The sequence below is a fragment of the Chelonia mydas genome, chromosome 15 (assembly GCF_015237465.2).
Source record: "Chelonia mydas isolate rCheMyd1 chromosome 15, rCheMyd1.pri.v2, whole genome shotgun sequence".
In the NCBI taxonomy this organism is placed as follows: Eukaryota; Metazoa; Chordata; order Testudines; family Cheloniidae; genus Chelonia; species Chelonia mydas.
Window position 1 is genome coordinate 13,367,696 of NC_057856.1, and position 21,704 is coordinate 13,389,399.

The 21,704-nt window shown below is 39.7% G+C and overlaps 1 protein-coding gene across 1 annotated transcript; it reads right to left on the bottom strand.

Annotated features, from left to right (window-relative positions):
- Positions 1 to 4,417: 4,417 nt before the first annotated feature.
- LOC102941505 (solute carrier family 2, facilitated glucose transporter member 11-like) lies at positions 4,418 to 21,245 on the bottom strand. Its single transcript, XM_037879124.1, has 12 exons — positions 21,222 to 21,245; positions 20,551 to 20,649; positions 18,401 to 18,561; positions 14,824 to 14,948; positions 13,976 to 14,105; positions 13,628 to 13,776; positions 10,127 to 10,317; positions 8,102 to 8,212; positions 6,384 to 6,485; positions 6,035 to 6,110; positions 4,990 to 5,117; positions 4,418 to 4,651 (listed from the first exon to the last, which is right to left on the bottom strand). The coding sequence occupies exons 1-12, from the start codon at positions 21,243 to 21,245 to the stop codon at positions 4,445 to 4,447; spliced, it is 1,503 nt and encodes a 500-aa protein (XP_037735052.1). The 3' UTR covers positions 4,418 to 4,444.
- Positions 21,246 to 21,704: the final 459 nt, after the last annotated feature.

Consider the following 21,704-nt stretch of genomic DNA (forward strand, 5'->3'; position numbering starts at 1 on the left):
TAGGCTTGAAGATCAGGACCAATGAGCTCTTCCTCCACTCATTGGGCATTTCCTATTCAGTATAGTTACAGTTTGTCAGTCCCCTGCAGATCAAACTGGAGCTGACCTGCTTAGTCATTCTAGCTATAAGTACAGGCTATTACTTAGCATCCATAGTTCTACACGATGCTTATCTGCATATGCTGATTGCTCCACAGTAACTCTTGTTTGGTTTCTCCCTTCAACTCTATATTGCCAGTACTATGCTGTCTTCCCCCCGTTTCTTCAACCCCCAGAATTTTTACAAAACTCATTGCAGCAGTTATAGGAGTTCACCTCTGGAAGCAGGCAATCACAGTTATTCACTGGATAGTCCGGGGCAGTTCTCACTTAGGAATACTGCTGCTCCTGTTTCTAACTTTAAATCTTTTCCTGACCCTAGGTCTGACTGTGAACCTTGGCAAGTTTTCTGGCTCCTACAGAGAAATTGATTTACCTTGGAGTTAACTTCCACACAGACCTCACAAACAGGAAAGTGCTTCAAAATGGGAGTTCCAAGCTCCACAGTCCTATTCCCTTCACCAAGGAATACAATTCCTTGGCTTTCTTGCATCCTGCTTCTAGGTAGTCCTCTGGCTCCACTTCTGCCTTCAGAAAAGCTTCAAAAACAGACTCCAATGAGAAACTGCTGAGCTTGAATTAATATGCAAACTAGATACCATTAACTTGGGTTTGAATAGAGACTGGGAGTGGCTGGGTCATTACACATTTTGAATCTAATTCCCTAAGTTAAGTATCCTTACACCTTCTTGTCAACTGTCTAAATGGGCCATCTTGATTATCACTACAAAAGTTTTCTTCTCCTGCTGATAATAGCTCATCTTAATTAATTAGCCTCTTACAGTTTGTATGGCAACTTCCACCTTCTCTGTATGTATATATATATCTTCTTACTATATGTTCCATTCTATGCAGCCGATGAAGTGGGCTGTAGCCCACGAAAGCTTATGCTCTAATAAATTTGTTAGTCTCTAAGGTGCCACAAGTCCTCCTGTTCTTTTTGCTGGCTCCTATAGTTGTTTTTTCTGTGAATTGGAGCCAAGCAGGAACAAAATTAGGTGGGTCCTTTCTGCCTAACCTTTCTCTGGATTGTTCTAAGAACAAACGTAAGCCTCTCTGGTTGTGAACGATATGTGGAATAAAAATGGCTCAGGAGAAATGGTCCAGCTCTGAGTTAAGGTTTCACACAAATGCTATAGAGCTAAGACATGGAAAAGGGGTCTTATTTGTGTTTAGAAGAATTATTTTACGCAAGCCATGGCTGGTCTGGAATGGCAGGTTTTTCATGATGGAATATTAATTATTGTTTCTTAACTGATAAAGATGAATCAGACTCCATGGCTTTCTTCCTATGAAGAAGTTCTATGAATTCATTACCTTTTAGTGTATCATCTCTGCTATGCTGTCATTGCCTGCCTGTGTATGCCCCTTTTTTGCTCCAAGGGGATTTCTTAGCATGACATGGGAATCTTCATGAAATAATGCTGACAGATTCAGCAATCATTCCTGTGAGCATTTATTCATGGTATTGCTGAATGATGGCGAGCATGATGCGATATTGTACCTCTAGTTCAGAATCTATTGACTGGCATCTTTCCTTATACAGAAATGATAGTGTAGCTTTGCCACATGGGCTCCTTTTGTGACTTCAGGATGAAACAAACGTACTACTTTTTAACATTGGGGTAGTCACGACCATTTTCTGTTTGCTTGATATGATTGTACTGGGCTCCATTATATGCTTTTTGAAATTCACTTTTTGTTCGTTTATTTTCAGCACAACAAAGCAATCTGTTATGGAAACTTGCTTTGTGAATTATAAAAGAACCCAACAAAGCTCTTTCTGTTTCTTCATTATCAGAACTTTGTCCTCCAGTTCTGTGTCTATGAATGTATTTTGGTTTGCACTACTTTGTGAAGAGAATAACTCACGTCTGCGGACCATGTGCTCTTATTGTATGATTGACACGGCTATCCTTGTGCTTGGAAAACTTTTGTGTTTAAATTACCTCCACATTTATAGAAATCAAATTTGATCCCACCCTTTTATTCTGTGTGTCAGTGTGCATTTTTAATTAGATACCCTTCAGTTTTACTACTTTAACACTTCAATTTAACACTAATTTAGGAAGTATCGTTTTCACTACTCCTGCTAATAACCACTGTTCTTTGCAAAGTCAGTTCCATTTCTTGTGGTTGTCTTGTTTTAACCTGGTTCTCAGTAAGGTTGCAAAGTTTCTCATAGCGTGAAAGTCACCGATAGCGTTATTGTCTTGTCTGTGACTTTTTTTGTGTGTCTGCGACTCTCTGCATAGCGGTGGCTCTTGTCCCCCATTGGGCTGTGCCGGGCTCCCTGCTCCAGTTGTTGTGACCTTGACCACCAGGTCACAGTACTGCTCAGGTTTGGCCCACCCGAACCTCCATAAGTTTTTATCAAAAATTTAGACTCTATTGTGTGAACTGGTCAAATTCACCTGACTTACCCTTACTGTGTAGGTCTAGAGCATGGTCTCACCAGACAGCTGATTTCTTTTAAAGAAGATTACTTTCATATTCTTGAAACTTTTGAGTAACTATCTAGTTTGTAGTCCCCCTTCATGCTTCCACTGGAGCATAGTGTAGATTCTCAGTGCTCTAGACCTGCTATGCACAATAATGTGGAGTTTTTCACCCTCCGGAAGGAGGGGACAATGTGCCATATTGGTGGTTCTTCCCTTCTAACAGATTTTAGGACATGTACGTGGCTTTTGGTTATTTTCATTCCCTCTGAACCTAAAACAGGAAGGGAAGAGCAGGTCCTTTAACATTTAAATATTTAAACATACTGACATTTATGCTTACCCAATTCACTGTTGAGTAATTCATGCCATATATCGCAAATGCATTGAGAAGTGTATTTTGCGCTATACCCGCCCGCCATTCCAGTCATCTGAATGCATGTTTCTTAGAAACCTGCTGCCAGAACATGTGCGTTTTTCAGAATTGACCTGTGCTCCAAATATCAGTTCCAGTCAGTTGTCTTGTTAATGTTCCACAGGGCATTTTTTCACTTGCTTGTGAGTAACTGAGATCAGGAAAGTGACTCAGCACCAAGTTGCTCATAGAATGCCATACCATGCCATTCTCATACATTTCCAAATGTTTTTGTATTGTTTACATTGAATTAAAATATTTTCAGTAGGTCTGACTAGAAAACAAGAACTGTTTCTTAAAAAACTGAGGTTTCAGAATTTTGTTTTCATTTCAATGCAGAAAGAAAACAAGATCTTTTGAAATGCCTTGCCCCCCCCCCAAAAAAGAGAGAGAGAGCGCTCAGAATAGCTAGGAGCCCAGTGGTAGGTAAGTGTCCCTACAATAGGGCACCTAGGTTCAAATCTCTGTTTCCATCAGTATCTTTCCTTAATTAGCCTCTTACAGTTTGTATGGCAACTTCCACCTTCTCTGAATATTAATGAATATTTAATTATTTATACAAAGTTGAGCAGCTCCAACAAAATGAGGAGAGAGAGAGAGACTGGCGCTCTAGTTCAGTGATTAGAACATTCATCTGGGATATAGAACACCCAGTCTGAATTCCTGATATAGCTCATTGATTAGGGCAGTCTCCTGACATGTTGGAGACACAGGTTCAAATCACTATGGAAATCTCATCCTGGACCTGATAAACCTCTGCAAATGGGGCTATTTTCTGTCAAAAAAACCATTGTCCATAAACTCCTGACCAGCCCTCATTGACAGTGACTGGACAAGGTTTAGAATGGTTCGATTAAGTGCATGAGCAAACAGCTGTGTTTGACCCAGTCCAACCTGAATTGTAGGATAGGAAAAATGATGGTACTTCAGGAATACAAACTTAAGTGATATTCTGTTGGTTTTAACATCATTTGGCTCTCAGATTCAGTGTTGCCTATGAGTTACCCATTTTGGATGAAAGTGTGCTCCATCAACATGGTTACTGAGCCATAGGACAGCACAGTCAAAGTGACCAACAGGGTAACAAATTCAGGCATATAAACTGTCTTATTTATTATCTATAATATGTGTATATATTGCAAAGCCAAATTGTCCTAGTGTCCTTACAATGGTATTACATGGGCAGAGTTAAAGGTTTGGGTGACTTTAAAAGTATGCAAGTACACATTTGATTTGTTTTTTGGAAACTGGAATCTTAACATGAAATGCACATTACTGTGTAACTAGTGATGGTGTCCATTAGATATTGAAAGACACTCATGTTATAGAATCACATAGAGTGATCTTCTATGAAGTCTGTTTGCACAAAGAAATGAATATGGAATACAGAATAACAGGAGTAAAATATTAAAGCTAACACTCTTTTTTTTATATTCGTCTGTGTGTGACACCCTTTTCTGTCCCTTTAAGAAATTACTCCTCTTCTGTCCAGTCATAACTTGGTACATGAGGTATATTTTTCAGAGGGATTCTCTCCCATGTCCTGGAGACATTTCTTCCTGAAATTTAAATGATTGAATTCCTCTTTGATTTCCATGACTGATTTGCCTTTTGTTTCTGGAAGGAACCTGTAGATGAGAATCCATGAGATAGAAATGAAGCCCACAAAAATAAGGAAGCAGAAGGTACCGAGGCTTTTCTGAAAACCAAAAGAGAGAAAATAAGTTAATGACCCTTGACTGTTGTAGTTTGGGAATTTTTAAAGCAGATATCTTAATTTCAAATGGTGATCTGGAGGACACATGTGGCACTCTATGAATGGAGCAGTCTCTCACTTTTCACCTCCTTGATAAGGGCTAATTTCTGTGGTAATGTCTACCCCTGGCTAGGAAGCAAGGATGTTATGGTTATTCCAAAACCCAGGTTTCCTGATATGCCGGTGTGTTGTGAGGCCATTGCTTTGGCACAGAAATATTCTCCAAACTTTTTTTTTTTGATCAGGCACCCTCAAGAAGAGCTCCGTTTAAATTCACTTACCACTACATATGGGAAAATCATCCCGATCACATAGAGTCCTACCCAGTGTAGAGACATGGAAATCACTAATGCGGATGATCTGGATGACTGGGTGAAGAGTTCAGGCATGAGTGGGAATGAAGCTCCAGCTGGAAAGGAAAAGATTTCTCAGAATAATAATTAAATAGTAAAAATAAATGTTTGTTCATTTCTAAGCTAATTTAAATCCCGTGAAATTTTAGTGTAAAGTTTACCGATATTAGACTGGATTCCAATTTCACACCAGTTTTAGACTGGTATAACTCCATTGACATCAGTGGCATTACCACGAGTTTACACTAGTCTAAGTGGGGGGAAAAACGAATCAGAGGCATTTAATTCTAATCATCCATGTGCAGTCAGTAGTATTTTCAGTGGTAAGCTCTTTTTTCTGTCTTTCCAAGTGGAGGAACTCAGCTTTTTTTCATTGGTAAACTTCCTTTTTTGATCAGTGTCACTTGAAAGAACTTTTCTTGTTTAATTTTTATTGCAGTAAATAGTCTAGCCCCTGACACTAAAGAAGTTATGACAGTGTAACTTACAAAGGTTTGATCCAATCAAGGTCATGCTACTAACATTCACATATAAGAGCCTTTATATTTCATATTTGATCTACAGTGAGATTCTTAAGAGTATATAGTTAGTAGAATTAGCTTCCAAACAAAACCTCCATTGTAAGGGTGTTTCCCAGGCAACACGGAGCAGCTAGAATGGCTTTAGGCTGTGTCAACCCCCAGTGTAGGGAGCGTATTGGGAAAGGAAGGGACATGGCTAGAACATGCTGCCAGAATGGCTATTAGGCCATTCCTAAGGGTGATGGGATGAATAGTAATACTTACTATTAATCTGCACACCAAACACTGTCTATAATTGTGCAAAATATTATAAATATTATATTTTATATTATATTGAATTTAATTTGTTCAGATATCAGTATATAGCCCCTTTATGTTAGTATATTTAGATTATTCATTCTTTTTCCAATCTCTCTCTCTCTCTCTCTCTCTCCTCACATCTATGTACTAACCTGGTCCAGTTGCAAAGATGATAATCAACAAGAAAATTAGAGCAATACTGAAGTAGGGCATCCAGAAGAACTGATGCTAAAGGGAAGACAAAGGGACAATAGACCGTGTTTGTTAATACCTTAATAGACTTCCATGCTGATTTCTTGCCAGCATGGTTTGGAAAACCTTAAGGAGTCTCAGCCTGAAGAAAATTTTCTCTCCTTTTTTGGAGGTGACTGTTCTGAAAATCACAGATAGAATATTTAAGAACTAACTGAATGAATGCTGTAGATATTTGTTCTTGCAGACAAGAATCCCAACTAGGGAAGTTATTGGTCAAGGACACAGAGAAAGGGAATGTTTCTTTACCTGCAGGGAGAGAGTTGTTGTGAGGACCATGAGCATCAAAACCATCAGTGCGTATCCCCACAACAGCAGCATCCTTCTGCCAAATTTATCAATGATGAAGCTCTGAAGGGCACAAAATGCAAAAATGCAAAATGCAAAAGACACTAAAACTACTTTTCCTATTTGTCTTTTATATTGATATTCTTCACCCGGATTCATCTGTCTTGTGTGTAATAGGTCCATGAGCTTATAATCAGGTTCGACTTCATTGGGCTTTTCTATATCCTAGAATTATATTTTGATTAGGGATGCTGGCATATGCCCTTCTGTCTTTTTCCTCCTCCTGTGTCTGACTTCCCATGAGGCCCCTGCCAATATGAAAACTAGAGCTGTTCAGGAAAAAAAAATATCCCTACAAAAAGTTTCAAGGAAAATGTGTTACGTAATCACTATGGTTCAATAAGCTATTTGGCCTCATCAGGCAAATCTCCATTCTGAACGCAGTGTCTTACTCTGCTGCCTCAAAACTTCCTTAATGGCTAGAGGTTGCCTTAATGGGTGAAGCTAGACAAATTTATATCTGAAATAAGGCACAAATTGTTAACAATGAGGGTAACTAACTATTGGAACAATTTACCAAATGTTGTGGCAGCTTCCCCATCAATGGAAATGTTTAAATCAAGATTGGATGTCTTTCTTAAAAGATATGCTGTGGTTGAAACAAGAACTAATTCAGGCAAGTCCTATGTTATGCAGAAGGTCGGACTAGGATTATAGTGGTCCCTTTTGGCCTTGTAATCTATGAAAAACAGTACTAGTAGTCCCATTGTGCCAGCAGCTCTTTCTTGTGCAGAACCTGTCTCTTCTCTAGTTCTCACTGATTCCAAATATTTTTCAAGCAAGTTCCTAATGGAACTGGCAATTGGTGTCCCTCTCAAGTGAAAGGAGACATGGAACAGAAATGATGTCCTTTTCAGGAGCCCATTCTGCTCTTCCTGTTGTGTAGATGCTCCCTAGAACTTCTAGAAAGGTGAATTCCATTGAATGAGCTCTCTTTGAATAGACACGAAGTGGGATCATGGGGTGAGCTAAGTATGTAAGTGAAGAGATTGTCAGAGATAGAATCAGTGGCACATGTCCTGAGGTTAAGAGGATTGAGAGGTCTGGTCCTCACCTTTGCCTCAATGCTGCTTCGATCAAGAACTTAAACTCAGCCTTCAAACTGTCCCAGAGTAAAGAGTTGAAGTTCTTCTACCACATCTTCTTTTCACTTGCCAAGCTTCACCATACCTCTCAGGGAGCTCCCCCTATTTTGTAGATGTTCCAGTAAATTGTGCTACTACCAGCTGGGGATGCAATGTCCTTTATGGATCTGAATGCCAGAGCTTTTTTAAAATTATAATTTCCCTCCATTGCATTGCCACTAGCAGAGGTCTTCCAGTGAGAGCAATGGTGGAAGCGCTAGTGTAGGCAAGGCACTAGTGTCTGCTGTTGTTTATTCCGCCATGTCATCTGAACTTGCTTTGACTAAGGTTAGATCACATGGAGATAGAAATGCTGGCACCTTGTCTATACTCGACTACCTGATGTAGTCAAAGAACAAGAGAGAAGCCCACTACTTCATATTGGAAAATCCTTTTGCAGAAATAGAGCCTCCCTTTTCATTGATTCAGAGAACTATCCACCACCCAGGTTATGGAAATTTTACATATGCTAACTCCCACTGCAAGGTGACTTACACACATTATGGAGGCGCAGAACTCACAGATCCCAGCTCCCAGAGATATGTAGGGGATACGATCTTCAGTAAATCCAGCTGTACGGAACACATCAAAGGCATAGAAATAGATCTGGGAAATGTAACAAAAGAAATAGTTGAAAAAAAAAATCACTGAAGCACACCTGTGCAAGACTGTTTAAGTAATGGGCCAGGTAGCAGAAAGAGTGTGTCTCACTCACTAACCTGGTTTGTACTTAATCTAGTTAATATTGAGCTCTTACTCTAACATTTATGTCAAGTTGTTTACGTGGGAACAGATTTTAATAGTTTCAGTGGAAGATTAGTTACCTAAAGAGCTTTCCAACTTTGTGGACATAATGAAAGTCCATTACTTTGCCAAGTCACAAAATCAGGAGCTGGGGAATTACAAGCTGTTTGAGTATTTTTGACTCACGATAGTAATAGAAAAATATTATGATCCTAATCCGTGTTCAGCTTCCATTCTGAGCTGTGTAAAGTTTGCCTGTCCTTGTAAGGCATAAACCCCTCACCGCCAGTGTAAATGGAAAATTGAGAATCAGGAGAAAGGAATTGAAGGGTCAAAACCCCTTCCCCACTTTCACGCACAGCTCTCTTTGAAATTCAGGGGAGTTGCACGTGAATGAGGTGAGTAGGTTTGAGTCCCAGACATTCAACTGCAGACTCGCAAAATGTCAGATTCCCATAGTGCAAATGTACAAAACCTACTATCCTTAGAACAGAGTCTCAGTTGGTGTAAATTGATGTAACTTCATTGAAGTCAATGGAGCTGAACTGATTCACACCAGCTGAAGATCTGGTCCAATTTTTCTGGCTGCAGAAGGAAGAAAAATTGTATCCTTAACCGCTATAATAATAAAAGTAGGGCAGCAGTTGTTTACAGTTAGGCAGGTTTCATGAAAGCTTCATACCTATAGCTGCCCATTCTGCAGTGGCCTTAAGAGTTTTGGGGGAAAAAAGTTAGTGCAACAAACCAGTGGAACGTTATTATGTTGAAACACAGAACTCACGGTGCCCAATGGTCTTGAAGACTTACACAGGAACATAAATATCGCCATGTTGGGTCTAACCAGCCTGGTATTCTTTTACTGATAGTGGCTAATGGTAGATTCTTCAGAGAAAGGTGCAAGAGTTCATTTGGGTATAATCTCTCAAAATCAGTTCCATGCCACTACAGGGGCCTTGGGCATTGGTGCAGTTCTCTGCCTGTAGCACACAATAGTTTAGTCTCTGGAGGAGGATTGTAATACTTAAATTTAATCCAGGTTATTGGGGATCAATGTAGAGGTAGCTGGGTGGGGGGAGGAGGTTAGTGGCCTGTGGTGTGCAGGAGATCAGATTACATGATCTGCTGGTTCTTTCTGGCCTTAAACTCAGCCTAGGAATCCCCATAATGGACAATTATAGTATAAACTGTCCGTAGCAAAAGATTCTTCCTAATCCCCATCACTTAGTTGCAGATTTGTGTCCTCAAGCATGAGGGTATATATAACTCTGTAAATTACAAATATATATACTGAACTGAGGATGTTTTCATTGTCCATATAAATGTCAAATCATTTTTTAGTCTTACTAAATTCTTGGACTAAGTGATATTACGTGGCAGTGAATTGAGTGCATTAATTATGCATTTTTTCAAATACAGTGTAATCCCTTTATCAGTTTTAGATTTCTTTCCTTTCAAATGAATTTTTTACTCCTCCTACTATTAAGTGTGCATATTGTAATGGACTTCCCCTCCCATTAACTAGAGTGTTGGTGGATGTGGTTTGAAAGAGGTTAGGGGACTGGAAAATGTAACAAATGCTTTGTTGGACTGTGTACTTGTCTGTACCTTTAGGGGAGGCGGGTGCTGTTTTGTGTCAGGGCTGTGGCTGCATTAAAGTTTGCGGAATCTTTATACTATGTGAGCTCGCCTCATATCTTTGAATACATCTGGTATTACAATGTGTTGCTTCCTCAGTGATGACTTATAATAATGTTTAAAGTGAGGCGAATACTTAACTGCATTGACACCACTAAGCTGCATGGTAACAACAACAGTGACCAATAAATACAACTGAAATCGCAAGGATCGGTCTTTTAGGAGTTCCAGGACATTCACGGGTTTGATTTTTTTTTTTGTTGTAGCCTGCTCCTTCACCATATCATCTACTGCTCCTTGATGATTCCCTTCACCCCAAAGCTGCTTCAAAGCTGTAAAGGAAAAACTCTCAAAATTATTAGGCAACAAACAGATAAACCCATTAAATTTGTTCGTTGATGTTTTTTCGCCAGCCTTCCAGTCCTTTACTGACTGATCAGTGGATTCATCCAGTCCTCCCATGCGTGGCCATTGATCAGTTAGAATCCTCTCTCCTTCTAGGTGCTGAGAGAATCCAGATCTTTTGAACTTGGGTTGGAAGCAGAGAAGAAGGGAGGAGTGAACACTAGATCTGTGACATCAACCCACCTGTACTATGGATTAGGCTATGTCAGTGTTTTCCAAACTTGGGACGCCGCTTGTTCACGGAAAGCCCCTGGCGGGCTGGGCCAGTTTGTTTACCTGCCGCATCCACAGGTTCAGCCAATCGCGGCTCCACTGGCTGCGGTTTGCCGCTCCAGGCCAATGGGAGCTGCGGGAAGCAGCGGCTGGTACGTCCCTCGGCCCGCGCCACTTCCCGCAGCCCCCATTGGCCTGGAGCAGCAAACCACGGCCAGTGGGAGCCGTGATCGGCCGAACCTGCGGACGCGGCAGGTAAACAAACTGGCCCCGCCCGCCAGGGGCTTTCCCTGAACAAGCGGTGTCCCAAGTTTGGGAAACACTGGGCTATATAATGTATAAGTGGGTGGGGGGGTCAGACAACCATTGATCTTTTCCGCATCATTTACTTCCTGCACTTGTAGTGGCTGCTACCAGAAACAGTAACTATTATTAATAATATTATTGGACCAAAATAAGATGTGGAAGTATGTAAATCTAAAGCAGCCTAAGTTTATAACAATTTAGAATCAACTCCATTAGACTCTCACCCACTTTCTAATGTATAAATTACATTCCGTATACATTACCTCTGAATTTGGGCCACTGAATCTCAGAGAATCTAAGTTGGTAGAACTTGTACACAAGGGGTGGGAAGAGATGCAAGAAAAATGCTTAATAGGAGGGTCAATCTAATTAGTTTTAAATTAACATTAAGGGTACAGCCTACTTATTCGCACCTTCTTTCATCTCTTTGATGTGTATTATACACCGTCTTAGACTCAAAGGTAGAGAAGGGGGGCCAAACTGAGAAATGATGTGTAAGGATGTGTAATTTATGTCTGTCAGTAGATTGAGTTTCAAAGAGTCTAATTTTCTCCAAGGGAGTGTGAGCAGAAATCTGAAATGATGTGTACATTAGGCCTCCGTAGACTAAATTAGTCTCCCTTAGACCAACTTTCACACATTGTATTGATTTCTAAGGGTGTTTAAATTGGTCTACTTTACACAGGGAGGGAGGTGGAAGATCATTGATTTACACTTGATTCATCTCTGAATTTGGCTTGCAGTCAAAGTTTTTCTTGGCATTTTTTTAACTTACCATTAAGATCTTAATTCTATAATCTTAGAAATCTTAATTCTATACCATTACTTCTAGTGAAAATAGAACCATTAAACTTTACCACAGATCTCCTATTTTATAAGTATAAGGGAAAATGTGGTAATTTTTGTGGTAATGTCTTTTGTAAATGTTGTTTGGTTTTTTTTAATGGCTACCCCTCAATAAACACAGGTAAAAAGCTCTCCGTTCTTGGTAGTCAAATACCTGTAGATGATTACCATGTTTCCAGTCTCTCTGTAGGTATTTCTTAGATAAACTATATATTTTTATCACTTTTAATCTTTCCTCAAACCCTCCCGCCCCAGTCTGTCATTTTTGTTGCTCTTTTCTGTACTCCTTTCAATTTGTCAATATTTCCTGGTGTTGAGATACTCAGTTTTGCGAATCATACTAATTGAGTAGTAACACCAGGACCAGATGGAGCAGAGGGTGATTCCTTTCTGCTTCATAATTTAAAGACACGGTTTTTCCCCCCACCCCCTCCAGCCAGAGCACATAGCAACCACAATATCTTGCTTACTGCACCACTATCATCCATATGTCTCTTTTGGCATTTCTTTTTACTAGTTTTCTTCTTCATTCACTAGTGAAATAGTTTTTTCCACCATGGGCTATATTAACTTATTTTTCCCTTGTTGAATCTATTTTTATTTCACACCAATATTTCTAAGCCGCCTTTACTATTTCTCTGTGCTCACTGGTGTTCAGAACACTAAGAGGGTATTCTCTCTAAATCTCTTCAACTTGCTGTTCCTCAACCTCCAGATAATTAAGGAAGATATTAAATAGCTAATCTGTTCATCCATCCATATCTGATCCATTGTTCCATCATTATAATGCATATTTATCAAAGTATGCAGTGAATAAGTCAATTACTCAATCCATCAGTCAGCTCTTATGTCATTGTTTGATGGATTGCTCCACCATGCTTTCTATTAAACCCATCCATTGCCCTGTCACTCTTTAATTGAATCAGTAAATATAGGACCATCCGTTCAGTCATCTACACTTCAGCTTATGTGAAGATGCACATGAACTTTGTTCCCTATCAGGTGTTGATAATATCAGTAGCTGTCCTGTTTTAAGAGAAACGTAGAACCCTGACCTTTTTTTGCTCCCTACTTTCCAGCAGTTCCTCATTTAACAATATCTTTTCTGCTCCCTTTCACAATCTCCACACTGTTGGTGTGAGCACCCTTTCCCTTCCATTTCCTGCTGTCTGAAATGATCTTCTCTTACTTCTCTGCCTCATTCATTTGCTTTTTTCTCAAATGTCATTTTTAAAATTTTTTGCTTGCCTATGCCTGTTCATTTCTCTCTTTCTCTGTTGTTGGCTTTATTATCAAATTCTTTAACTTATCTAGTGTCTATTAGGATAGTATTTTGGGATACCATTAGTATGAAAGACTATACAAAATAAAGGTGTCTGATTTCAGCTGGCTTTAAAAAAGTGTTTAATTTTAAATACATTCATAGATATCTCAGTTGATTATAGTTTACTACCTATTAGTTTGCTGTGCAATGTTGTTGTTGGCTAGTAGTTTAGACAGAAAATATTTACCTTCTTAACAAGAAAAAAGTTACTGCTCAGAAAACACACAGATCTGTTCAATAGTAAGATACCATTCTTACCCTGTCACTTTTCTGACTATAACCACAACTCAGTATAGCATTAATGTTAATTTTTGCACTAGTTATATATCAGAGTAAAGAAATGATGGCCACTAATTTTAATAACAATGTTAACCCCCGCTAATACTTGTATCTGAACTGTCTTGATGGCAGCATTAAGAAAGTACAGTGTAGAAGTGGTATTTTGTTTTTTCAAAATGTTGTGTAATCCTTTCCTCTTCCAAGATTCCAGCTTGAGTAACTGGACAGAAGTTAGGAAAAAAGCAGTGAGTTAAGGTGGTCCATGTTACCTTTCTGGCAGCCTTCCATGTCTCCCTTTTGCATCAGTAGGTAGGGTGGAGACTCAGGGAAGAACGGGAGAGTGACCAGCTGCACCAATGCTGCGATTCCACTGATAGCCATCAGTAAAGGCCACAAGGATTCAGTTCCTAAAAGTTCACTAGAGAGAATAGGTTAAAACAAGAACCAAAAGAACCCCAAACAGGTCTGGGAAATTTACCAAATGTTTTTGAGTGATAAATAGGGAGACTGAATTAAACTATATGGGATAACAATGGATAGATAGAGAATGAATAGAAAGATATCCCCCACCTCCGGTCCCAGAAATTTAGATGTGAAGATAAATACGTTTATTTTACCTTAGTCCTGCAATTTGCCCTAAGCATTTCCCCATGTTCGCAAAAAGCAAGACAGTGACACTTGTAAATCCACGCAGCTTCTTAGGGGAAATTTCTGCCATATACTGGCCATGTAAACTGCAACCCACACCTTGAATAGGGGAAAAGAGGAAGGACAAGTTTGTTTAAAAGAAGGAAAATGCAACTGAAGTCCCACTGAAATTAGTGGGTTTTGCCATTAACTTCGATGGAAGTAGGATCAGTTCTGTGCTCCATACCACAAACTAATGTTAAATGGAGGATTCTTCTGTTTGAGTGGAAATTAAGAAAGATCAAAACTCTTTTTAAAATAAAAAAGAGGATGAATTCTGGTTTACTCTTTAAAAAAAATAAGAAATCTAACTGAAGTTGTTCCTATATTCTGTGTAGTCAGACTGAGATGTAATTTTGATAACCATACCTAGGGATAAAAGATATAAGAGGCAAACAGTTTCAGTCTGGGCAGGATACTAGCAGTACGAAGTGAACATTTTATTTATTTATTTATTTTATTATTTGCAAGCCTGCAATATTTCTGCTGTCAGCTTTATTACCCATTTTTTTTAAGTTCACTCTTCCAACGTGTTTCCCCTTAGCCTGGAATATTATTATGTGGAAAATAGTCTCAAGCAATCAAATGCATTCTCTTATTTCTTCCTCTTAACCCCTTTATCCGATATCCTTTGGGTTATCCTCTCTTTTCTTCCCTATAACAATTTATTGACCCCTTTCATTTTGACACTTAGGAATATTGATCCTGCCTCTGGCTTACAGCCTTGCAGGGGGATCCCAACTGATTATTATACAAGTAGAAATCAAACACAACCTACCTGAATTAAAACCACAAAGGAAACGTCCAATCAAAATCATCTCAAAGGACTTTGCCATCTTACTGAAGCCCCAGGAAAATGCAGCTGCTATCAGAAGCAGGTTATTGAACATTAGACATTTCTTTCTGGAACAGCACATAAGAGACTTTCATAAAACTGGCAACACCATCTCTCTCTTGCTTTCCCCAAATACCCTCTTTTTATCCTCTGAATACACAGATAGTGGTGACTTTATCATTGAATCAAGAATTTGCAAGTGGGACCTAGCAGTTGCTTATGCCGGGCTGTTGAGCCATTACTTAAATTGATACTGAAATTGGTGTAATCTAGTGATTCTCAAACTTTTGTACTGGTGACCCCTTTCACATAGCAAGCCTCTGAATGCGACCCACTTATAAATTAAAAACATTGTTTATATATTTAACGCCATTATAAATGCTGGAGGCAGAGCAGGGCTTGGGGTGGAGGCTGACTGCTCGTGACCCCCCCCCATAATAACCTCATGACCCCCTGAGAGGTCCCAACCCCCAGTTTGAGAACCCCTGGGTAATCTAAGCGTAAAGTAGACTATTCCACTGTATATGGGAACACTTCAGTCAGGTAAAGCAGAGACTGTAATGAAAATTTTGAAATATTATTTCTTCAAAAATACCCATCCCAGCAGATCTCCCACTCATGGATCTGTGCCATTTGCTGGGAATTCTTTAAGTTCAAAGTTCTGAGATTTTGGTTTCTCAAAGGGTATCTGGCAATATCCCTGCAGAGGAACCCCACAGTGCTCTCCTAAACGGTTCCTTTCTGAACACAGTTTGTGAAGGACACATCCCCTACAGTTAAAGTGTCTATATCCTTTACCTGTGTTTGAATGTCAGCCTCCTTTATTTAAAAAGAAAAAATATTGAGGCACTTACTCATACCTGGATTAGGTCGCCAACAATCCTGGCAACACCCGTGATCTCCACACCCCCTCAAAAATTTTTTGTTTAATCTTCATTTTTATTGGTGCTATCTGTGCTGATTGATGATCCTCATTGATGCTAGCAGCTATGCTGTATCCGTGAACTTTGACCCATTCTTTTCTTTGGCCTTTTACACTCTTTTGTGCCTCCCTCCTCCACCCTTCCTCTTATGCCTGCTAAGGGGAGAAGAATCCCAGCAACTTCAGGAAGCATTCTTAATGCGGTCATATCTCATTCCCCAAGGACATGCACATTTAGCCAGCTTTTACAGGAAGAAGGCTTGGGATGATTTACACCTGGTTGCCTTGGGCGTCTGAGTCCTCAGTATTATCCAATAGGGACTATAACATCTGATTGATAGAAATTCTCAGGGGTGAAAGTAGGCCATACGGGCCAGTATGGCGTACCGGTAAGAAGCAGGTACTGGCCCGTACGCAGCCAACATTAAAGCGCTGCCCCAGGGCTGCTGACAGGGAGGAAAGGGGCAGCTGCCCCAGGGCTGGCGATTTAAAAGGGCTATTGCAGTGGCCGGAGCCCCGGGCGGCACAGGCCAGGCAGCGTGGATGGACTGGCTGGGGGAGGCCCGGCCCCCATACCGGTAAGAATTTAATATTACTTTCACCCCTAGAAATTCTGTACAATTGACTATCCCTCTCAAGGATGCACTAAAATTGAACAGTATAATGAGGACATACATCAGAAAATCCATCTCCCAGGGAAAAAAGGCATGTGGTCTATACCACTGGATGAAAGGAGAGATTTTTATACTAGATACTCCCTGACGCTCATTCAACCTAGTCATTCTGAATTTGAGAGCTCAGTTTTTCTTACTTTTAAAATGTCATGGTAATATTCTATATTCCTTCCAAAGACACTGCTGAAGTTCCGCCTTAGTCATCCATGGCTCTACTCTTTCTAAGAGACCATGTGTGCATGATAGTGGCTGAGTCTCTTGTTGCTATAATCTGACCAAGCTGCATCTCAAGGTCATATTGAGGCTGATTTGATGTGAAACTTGCTGTGGTAGCAAGCCTGCAGTCAGTTCCATCCAGGAGATATTCAGAGCCGTGTGTGTGTCATTAAGCAGAATTGCTTAGATTCCACCTCTAGACAAGGGTGACGATTAGGTCTATTGGTGTTATACAACCTCTTTATGAATAAGCTTGGGGCCTCCAAATTCTCTTGCCTTCTAGGAATTTTAATTTTTCAGGATGTCTCTATTTTTCCTTTTACTGCTTTAGTTTTTATATATATTTCTGAGTCCCCATATGTTAACCCTGTGTATATACTTAAAAAACCCTAGAAAACTCAGACATTTTATCCTTTTATAAATGTTTTCCTTTCTAAAGTAATTTACACCTTGAATAAATTTCAAGCTACCTTTTATAGTTGTTCTTTTTCCACTGTGTGAAAAGGATGAAAAATGGAGTAGTGCCTGATACCTATGTTTCATTGCAGGGCTGGCTCTCTACAGCTTTGAGACTGGATTGTTCCCATCCTGGCTTTATGCAGGGCCACAGGCCCAAGAATGGGTGATTGCCAACAACAGTTCAAAAGCTTGTCTCTCTCACCAGCTGAAGTTGGTCCAATAAAAGTTATTACCTCACCCACCTTGTCTCTGTAACTGGAGGTAAGTAATTTTCCCTTGGACATTTCATAAATATGTATTTTATTTTCTAAATCCTTCTTAGTTTAGGGCTTTTCCCCCTAGAAACATAACAGCTCCTCCTGAGCCAAACCCATTACTGGATATTATGTTTTCTGGTCATGCGAGTATAGTGCTCATGAAAGAGATTATATTTGATGGCAGTGAAATATGGAATATCCTGTTTATCTACTGAACAGATACATCAGGCAGTGGAAGTTTCTCTGCCCTATTCCACTAACATACCTTCACCATCTTTTGGAGGGACCACTTCTCAGGGTGCAAAGAGGAGCTGTATCTCCATTTTAATTCATTCCTTAGTTTCTGCTGAGACTTCCAAGAAAGGTGCTAATTTGTGCCAGTTAAGATTATCAAATAAAGGTAAGTATAATAAAGTCAGTTAAACTATGCTGATTTACAGGAGCTAAGGAACCTAATGAATTTGTTTTGAATTTAAAAGTAATGGACAGTAATTTCCTTGTCAATGTATGTAGTACATTTGTTCTTGTATCCTTTTGATCAGGCAGGATTAGTCAGACCTCCCTTTGGAACAGGTCAGTGCCCTTTGTTAATTCACTGGCAGGATGAAAGTGGAGTAACATGAAGTATTCCTTTCCAGAAGCTGATTCACTTACTATTGCAGCATTGACAGCAATCAAAATCTTGTTTCCTGCATGGGATGGCAGAGCACTAGCTAACAGACCAATTTTACAGTCAATTTTAATCTACATTTTTTTGCGAAGGTATTAATCAGTATTGTGGACTGAACACTTGGATAAAAGAGGGAAATAGGGAACTGTCACTGAAATATATTCATTAATTGGAGGGATGGTGTGAAATAATGCAACACTTTGGCTAGAAAAATATAGACTGTTCTTCCTTTCTATAGGGACAATTGTCTCAAAGCCAAACATAATTTTTCTACTTTGTTATAGGGAACAGTTTTTAAAAGTGCTTTTTACTTGATACAGACTTTCCATATTTTGCAGACAGGTATCTTGAGTTGATGGTTCCCAAGAATCCCCCAATGCTAAAGGTAGAGACAATGAAAGACCACAGTAATATGAGGGTCTGCTCATCGATGACAGAATGGTATCGCTCTTGCCAAGTGTCATTGATGAAGTTCTTGATGTACTAGAAAGAAAAATTGGGGAGGAGGGGGAGAAGGAGTTTCATTACCAGTTATACTGATCATAAGTGTGACAAATATGATAATATCCAGTACAAACCTTACTGAATTAAATAAAACTTCATTGGATTAAGCTGAAGTATTTTAGGAGATCAGTGTATTAATGCAAATGTTTATGTACTGTTGAGGGATTATATGTATTTCTATGGGGCTGGGGCACGACAGCCCAGGAATTAAGCCCTGGGAACTAAGCCCAGGAACTAAGAATAGTGAGATGTAGTTAGACATATTCACTCAGGTTGTAACACCTCCAATGAGCTACCATCACCTCGAGAAAGGCTTGCATATACTGGTTCAAACTGGATTCTCCAGGGACCAACAGACAAAAGATTTTTGGTTAAATAGCCTGAGCTAAAACCGTCTCATGGTCTTCTTTCTAATCCAGCAAATAGACTGGACCTCCAGCCCATGGGGAGCCCCAATCTTTATGGAGGGGTGGGAGGTCTTTGGGCTACTGTGGTCCCATAAAACTGAAAATTCTTGTTCTTAGCAAAAACATTTGCATTTTAGTGATGAATGGGTGACTACAGGAAAAACCCCTGTGTGAGGTTTGAAGAACTGTTCACTTGCCAGGGCCCTTGTTGGAGTTGGGGTGATCTCTGGTAAGCTTATTAATATGCATGTAGGTGCTTTTATTGTTTTAATGTATTCTCTGTAATGCTTTTACCTTAAGAATAAGCGTGCTTGCTTATAAAGAGCTGTGTGGTAACCTGTAACTGTTGGCGATTATAGTGTTGTTTGTCTCTGAAGACAAAGCAGAAGTGCCGATGCTGGTCATGTAGGCAGTCTGCCTTGCTGGGGGGATATCCTGGTGTAAGCAGTGGGCTGTGCAGCCTGGAAATATTTTGGTCAAGTGGGGGAGAGACACATCTCTGCCTAAGAAAGCTGAGGCCTGAGAAGCTGGGACCCTACACTGGGTGCCCTTGCTGGACCATGGAGGGGGATTACAGATACAGATGCCCTGAACTGTGACAATAAGGTCTTTTATTCTATCTAAAAATTCTAGGTCTAAAAATTCTAATTTAGAAAAAAAATTATATTGTACGTTGAAACAATTCTTTCCATATTCTGAATTATCTTCTTTCAGCTGAAGTATTATTATGAAGTTGGTATGGGAGATGAAGGCACTTACTTAGCTATAATAGTTCAGTGCTTAGACTTTAATTTGTACGTTGAGTTTCACTCTGTATCTTTGCTTCTTTCATGTTCTAGTTACTATAAGAGACACTTACGCCATCAAGACCCATATGAGACTCCCATTAGTAGGGATACATGAAATGAAATAGACGCTTTTTAAAGAGTAGCAACTCACATGAGCCTTCACCTTCTAGTAAAAGTCTCTGGTGTGGTTAGTCTTCTGTTCTTTTAGAAATGTCCATGATCCTGAGTAAATTCTGCTAAGTTGTCATCCTTTGGGGTTTTACAAACTATTCTTACTGTTCTTCATGGACAGAATGAGAACGGAAGGAGTTGAGGAAAGAATTTCAAGGTGTCTTGAAGAACATCCCCAGGCCAGAACCTGACACTATTGTAGGATTCATACAAGGTTCATGCGCTTGGCAACATTCAGGGCACACCCGGAGTGTTGTGCTGGACCTGTGCACACACAGCTCCTCTCAAGGGCATCAACCTTGGAATCTCGCCCAAATGACATGAACCGTGGGAAGCCTCTCAGGACTGGGCTCAAGGCCCGAGAGCAAGGAATGCGGTAGATAGAAATTGGTAAATAAGAATGTTAAACAAAGCCAGTGTATTCCTTTATCTGTTGGAGAATGTAATGCGCGGGGGGAGAGAAGGAATAAAGGGGAAGGTGGAAAGCTGACAGGCAGAAGCCTGTTAGCAGACCAGCTTGCTTGCTTGCTAAAAGCTGTGTTCCGTCTTGTCATTGAACTGCCACACACTATGAATTTAGCTGTAGAGGATGCTATGCTTACCATGGAAGGATAGCTGATCATGGAAACTTGGAAGCCATATGAGAAGGTTCCACCAATTCCCAATACAAAAATCATTGGAAATAGTTTCTGATACTGAACCTGGAAGATAGAAGACAAGTTTTTGGTATGTTCAGGGTGTCCTTGGTCTTGCTGCCTCATCCTTGCACATACAAAATTCTTAGAAATATTGTATTAACAGGGGATTTGAACAACAAATCATTCCTTGAAATGCTAAAATATATACCTTAAAAAGCTCTTTAAATTAGAGGGATATTTCTCAGTGTAAGTGTTCTTCAGCTGCATGTGACTGTCAAATATAGGTATTCAGGGCTTGAAAATATTTTGTTTTGTAACTTTGGGTCACTAATTACATTGAAATGAATAACTGAACATTCTTCACTGATTGCATATCTCTGAAAATAGGATAATATAAATTTAGAACAATAAAATTTTGGGAACAAACAGTGTCAAGTACCATATTTCCTTTTCTGATTTTGGGAAAAAAGTGTTAAAATGACTAAATTATTGAGTTTGATTGTCGCTCTAGAAGTACAGGGAGCATGAAAATGAACAGATCCCTCCCAATGTTCTCCCTTTTCCCTGCCCCCCTGCTGGATTTTTAGATATAAATGAGAAGTACTTGGTGAGTTCTCTGTCATTTATCTATGTACCAAGTCTGAGAGAAAGCTGCCCATCTTCAGGGTAAGAGTTTTCTTAGCTCTTAGTTTTGTGGCAGGTCTCTTGAATTAGCAGTCTGGTTGCAGTTGTTCCTCACTAAAATTGTATAATCCAGGCACTAAAAGAAGCTTGTCCATTTGGACTAGTCAAAGTTAAATTTGACTTCGTATTGTTTGCTTTGCATTATTTTCTTTCATGCCCATTGCATAAGGTTCAGAACATTTAAAATGTGTCTGTGTTCATTCTGTATCCTCTTGTAGGGAGATATTTCTCTCCAACTATGAAAGTGTGTTGCCCTTTGTTCATAGACTAGAAACTACAAAATTAATTGTATGCCTAGTAAGTGGTAGCTGTTAATATTTGATTACATAAGAGACTTGGCTTTGTTTGTTAAAACTCAAGGATGTAGGAAATGATTAATCCTGGAAAGAGACAAGGTGGGTGAGGTAATATCTTTTATTGGACCAGCTTCTGTT

Bases quoted from the DNA above. Each gene is read 5' to 3' on its own strand.
- LOC102941505 (XM_037879124.1), bottom strand. From the start codon at position 21,245: ATGGGCAGCTTTCTCTCAGACTTG. The intron at 14,106-14,823 runs GTAGGTTGTGTT...CCCCTATTCAAG, and splicing joins CCTTTGTGGTTTTAATTCAG to GTGTGGGTTGCAGTTTACAT. The intron at 5,118-6,034 runs GTTAGTACATAG...TTTCCTTTCCAG, and splicing joins CATCTTTGCAACTGGACCAG to CTGGAGCTTCATTCCCACTC.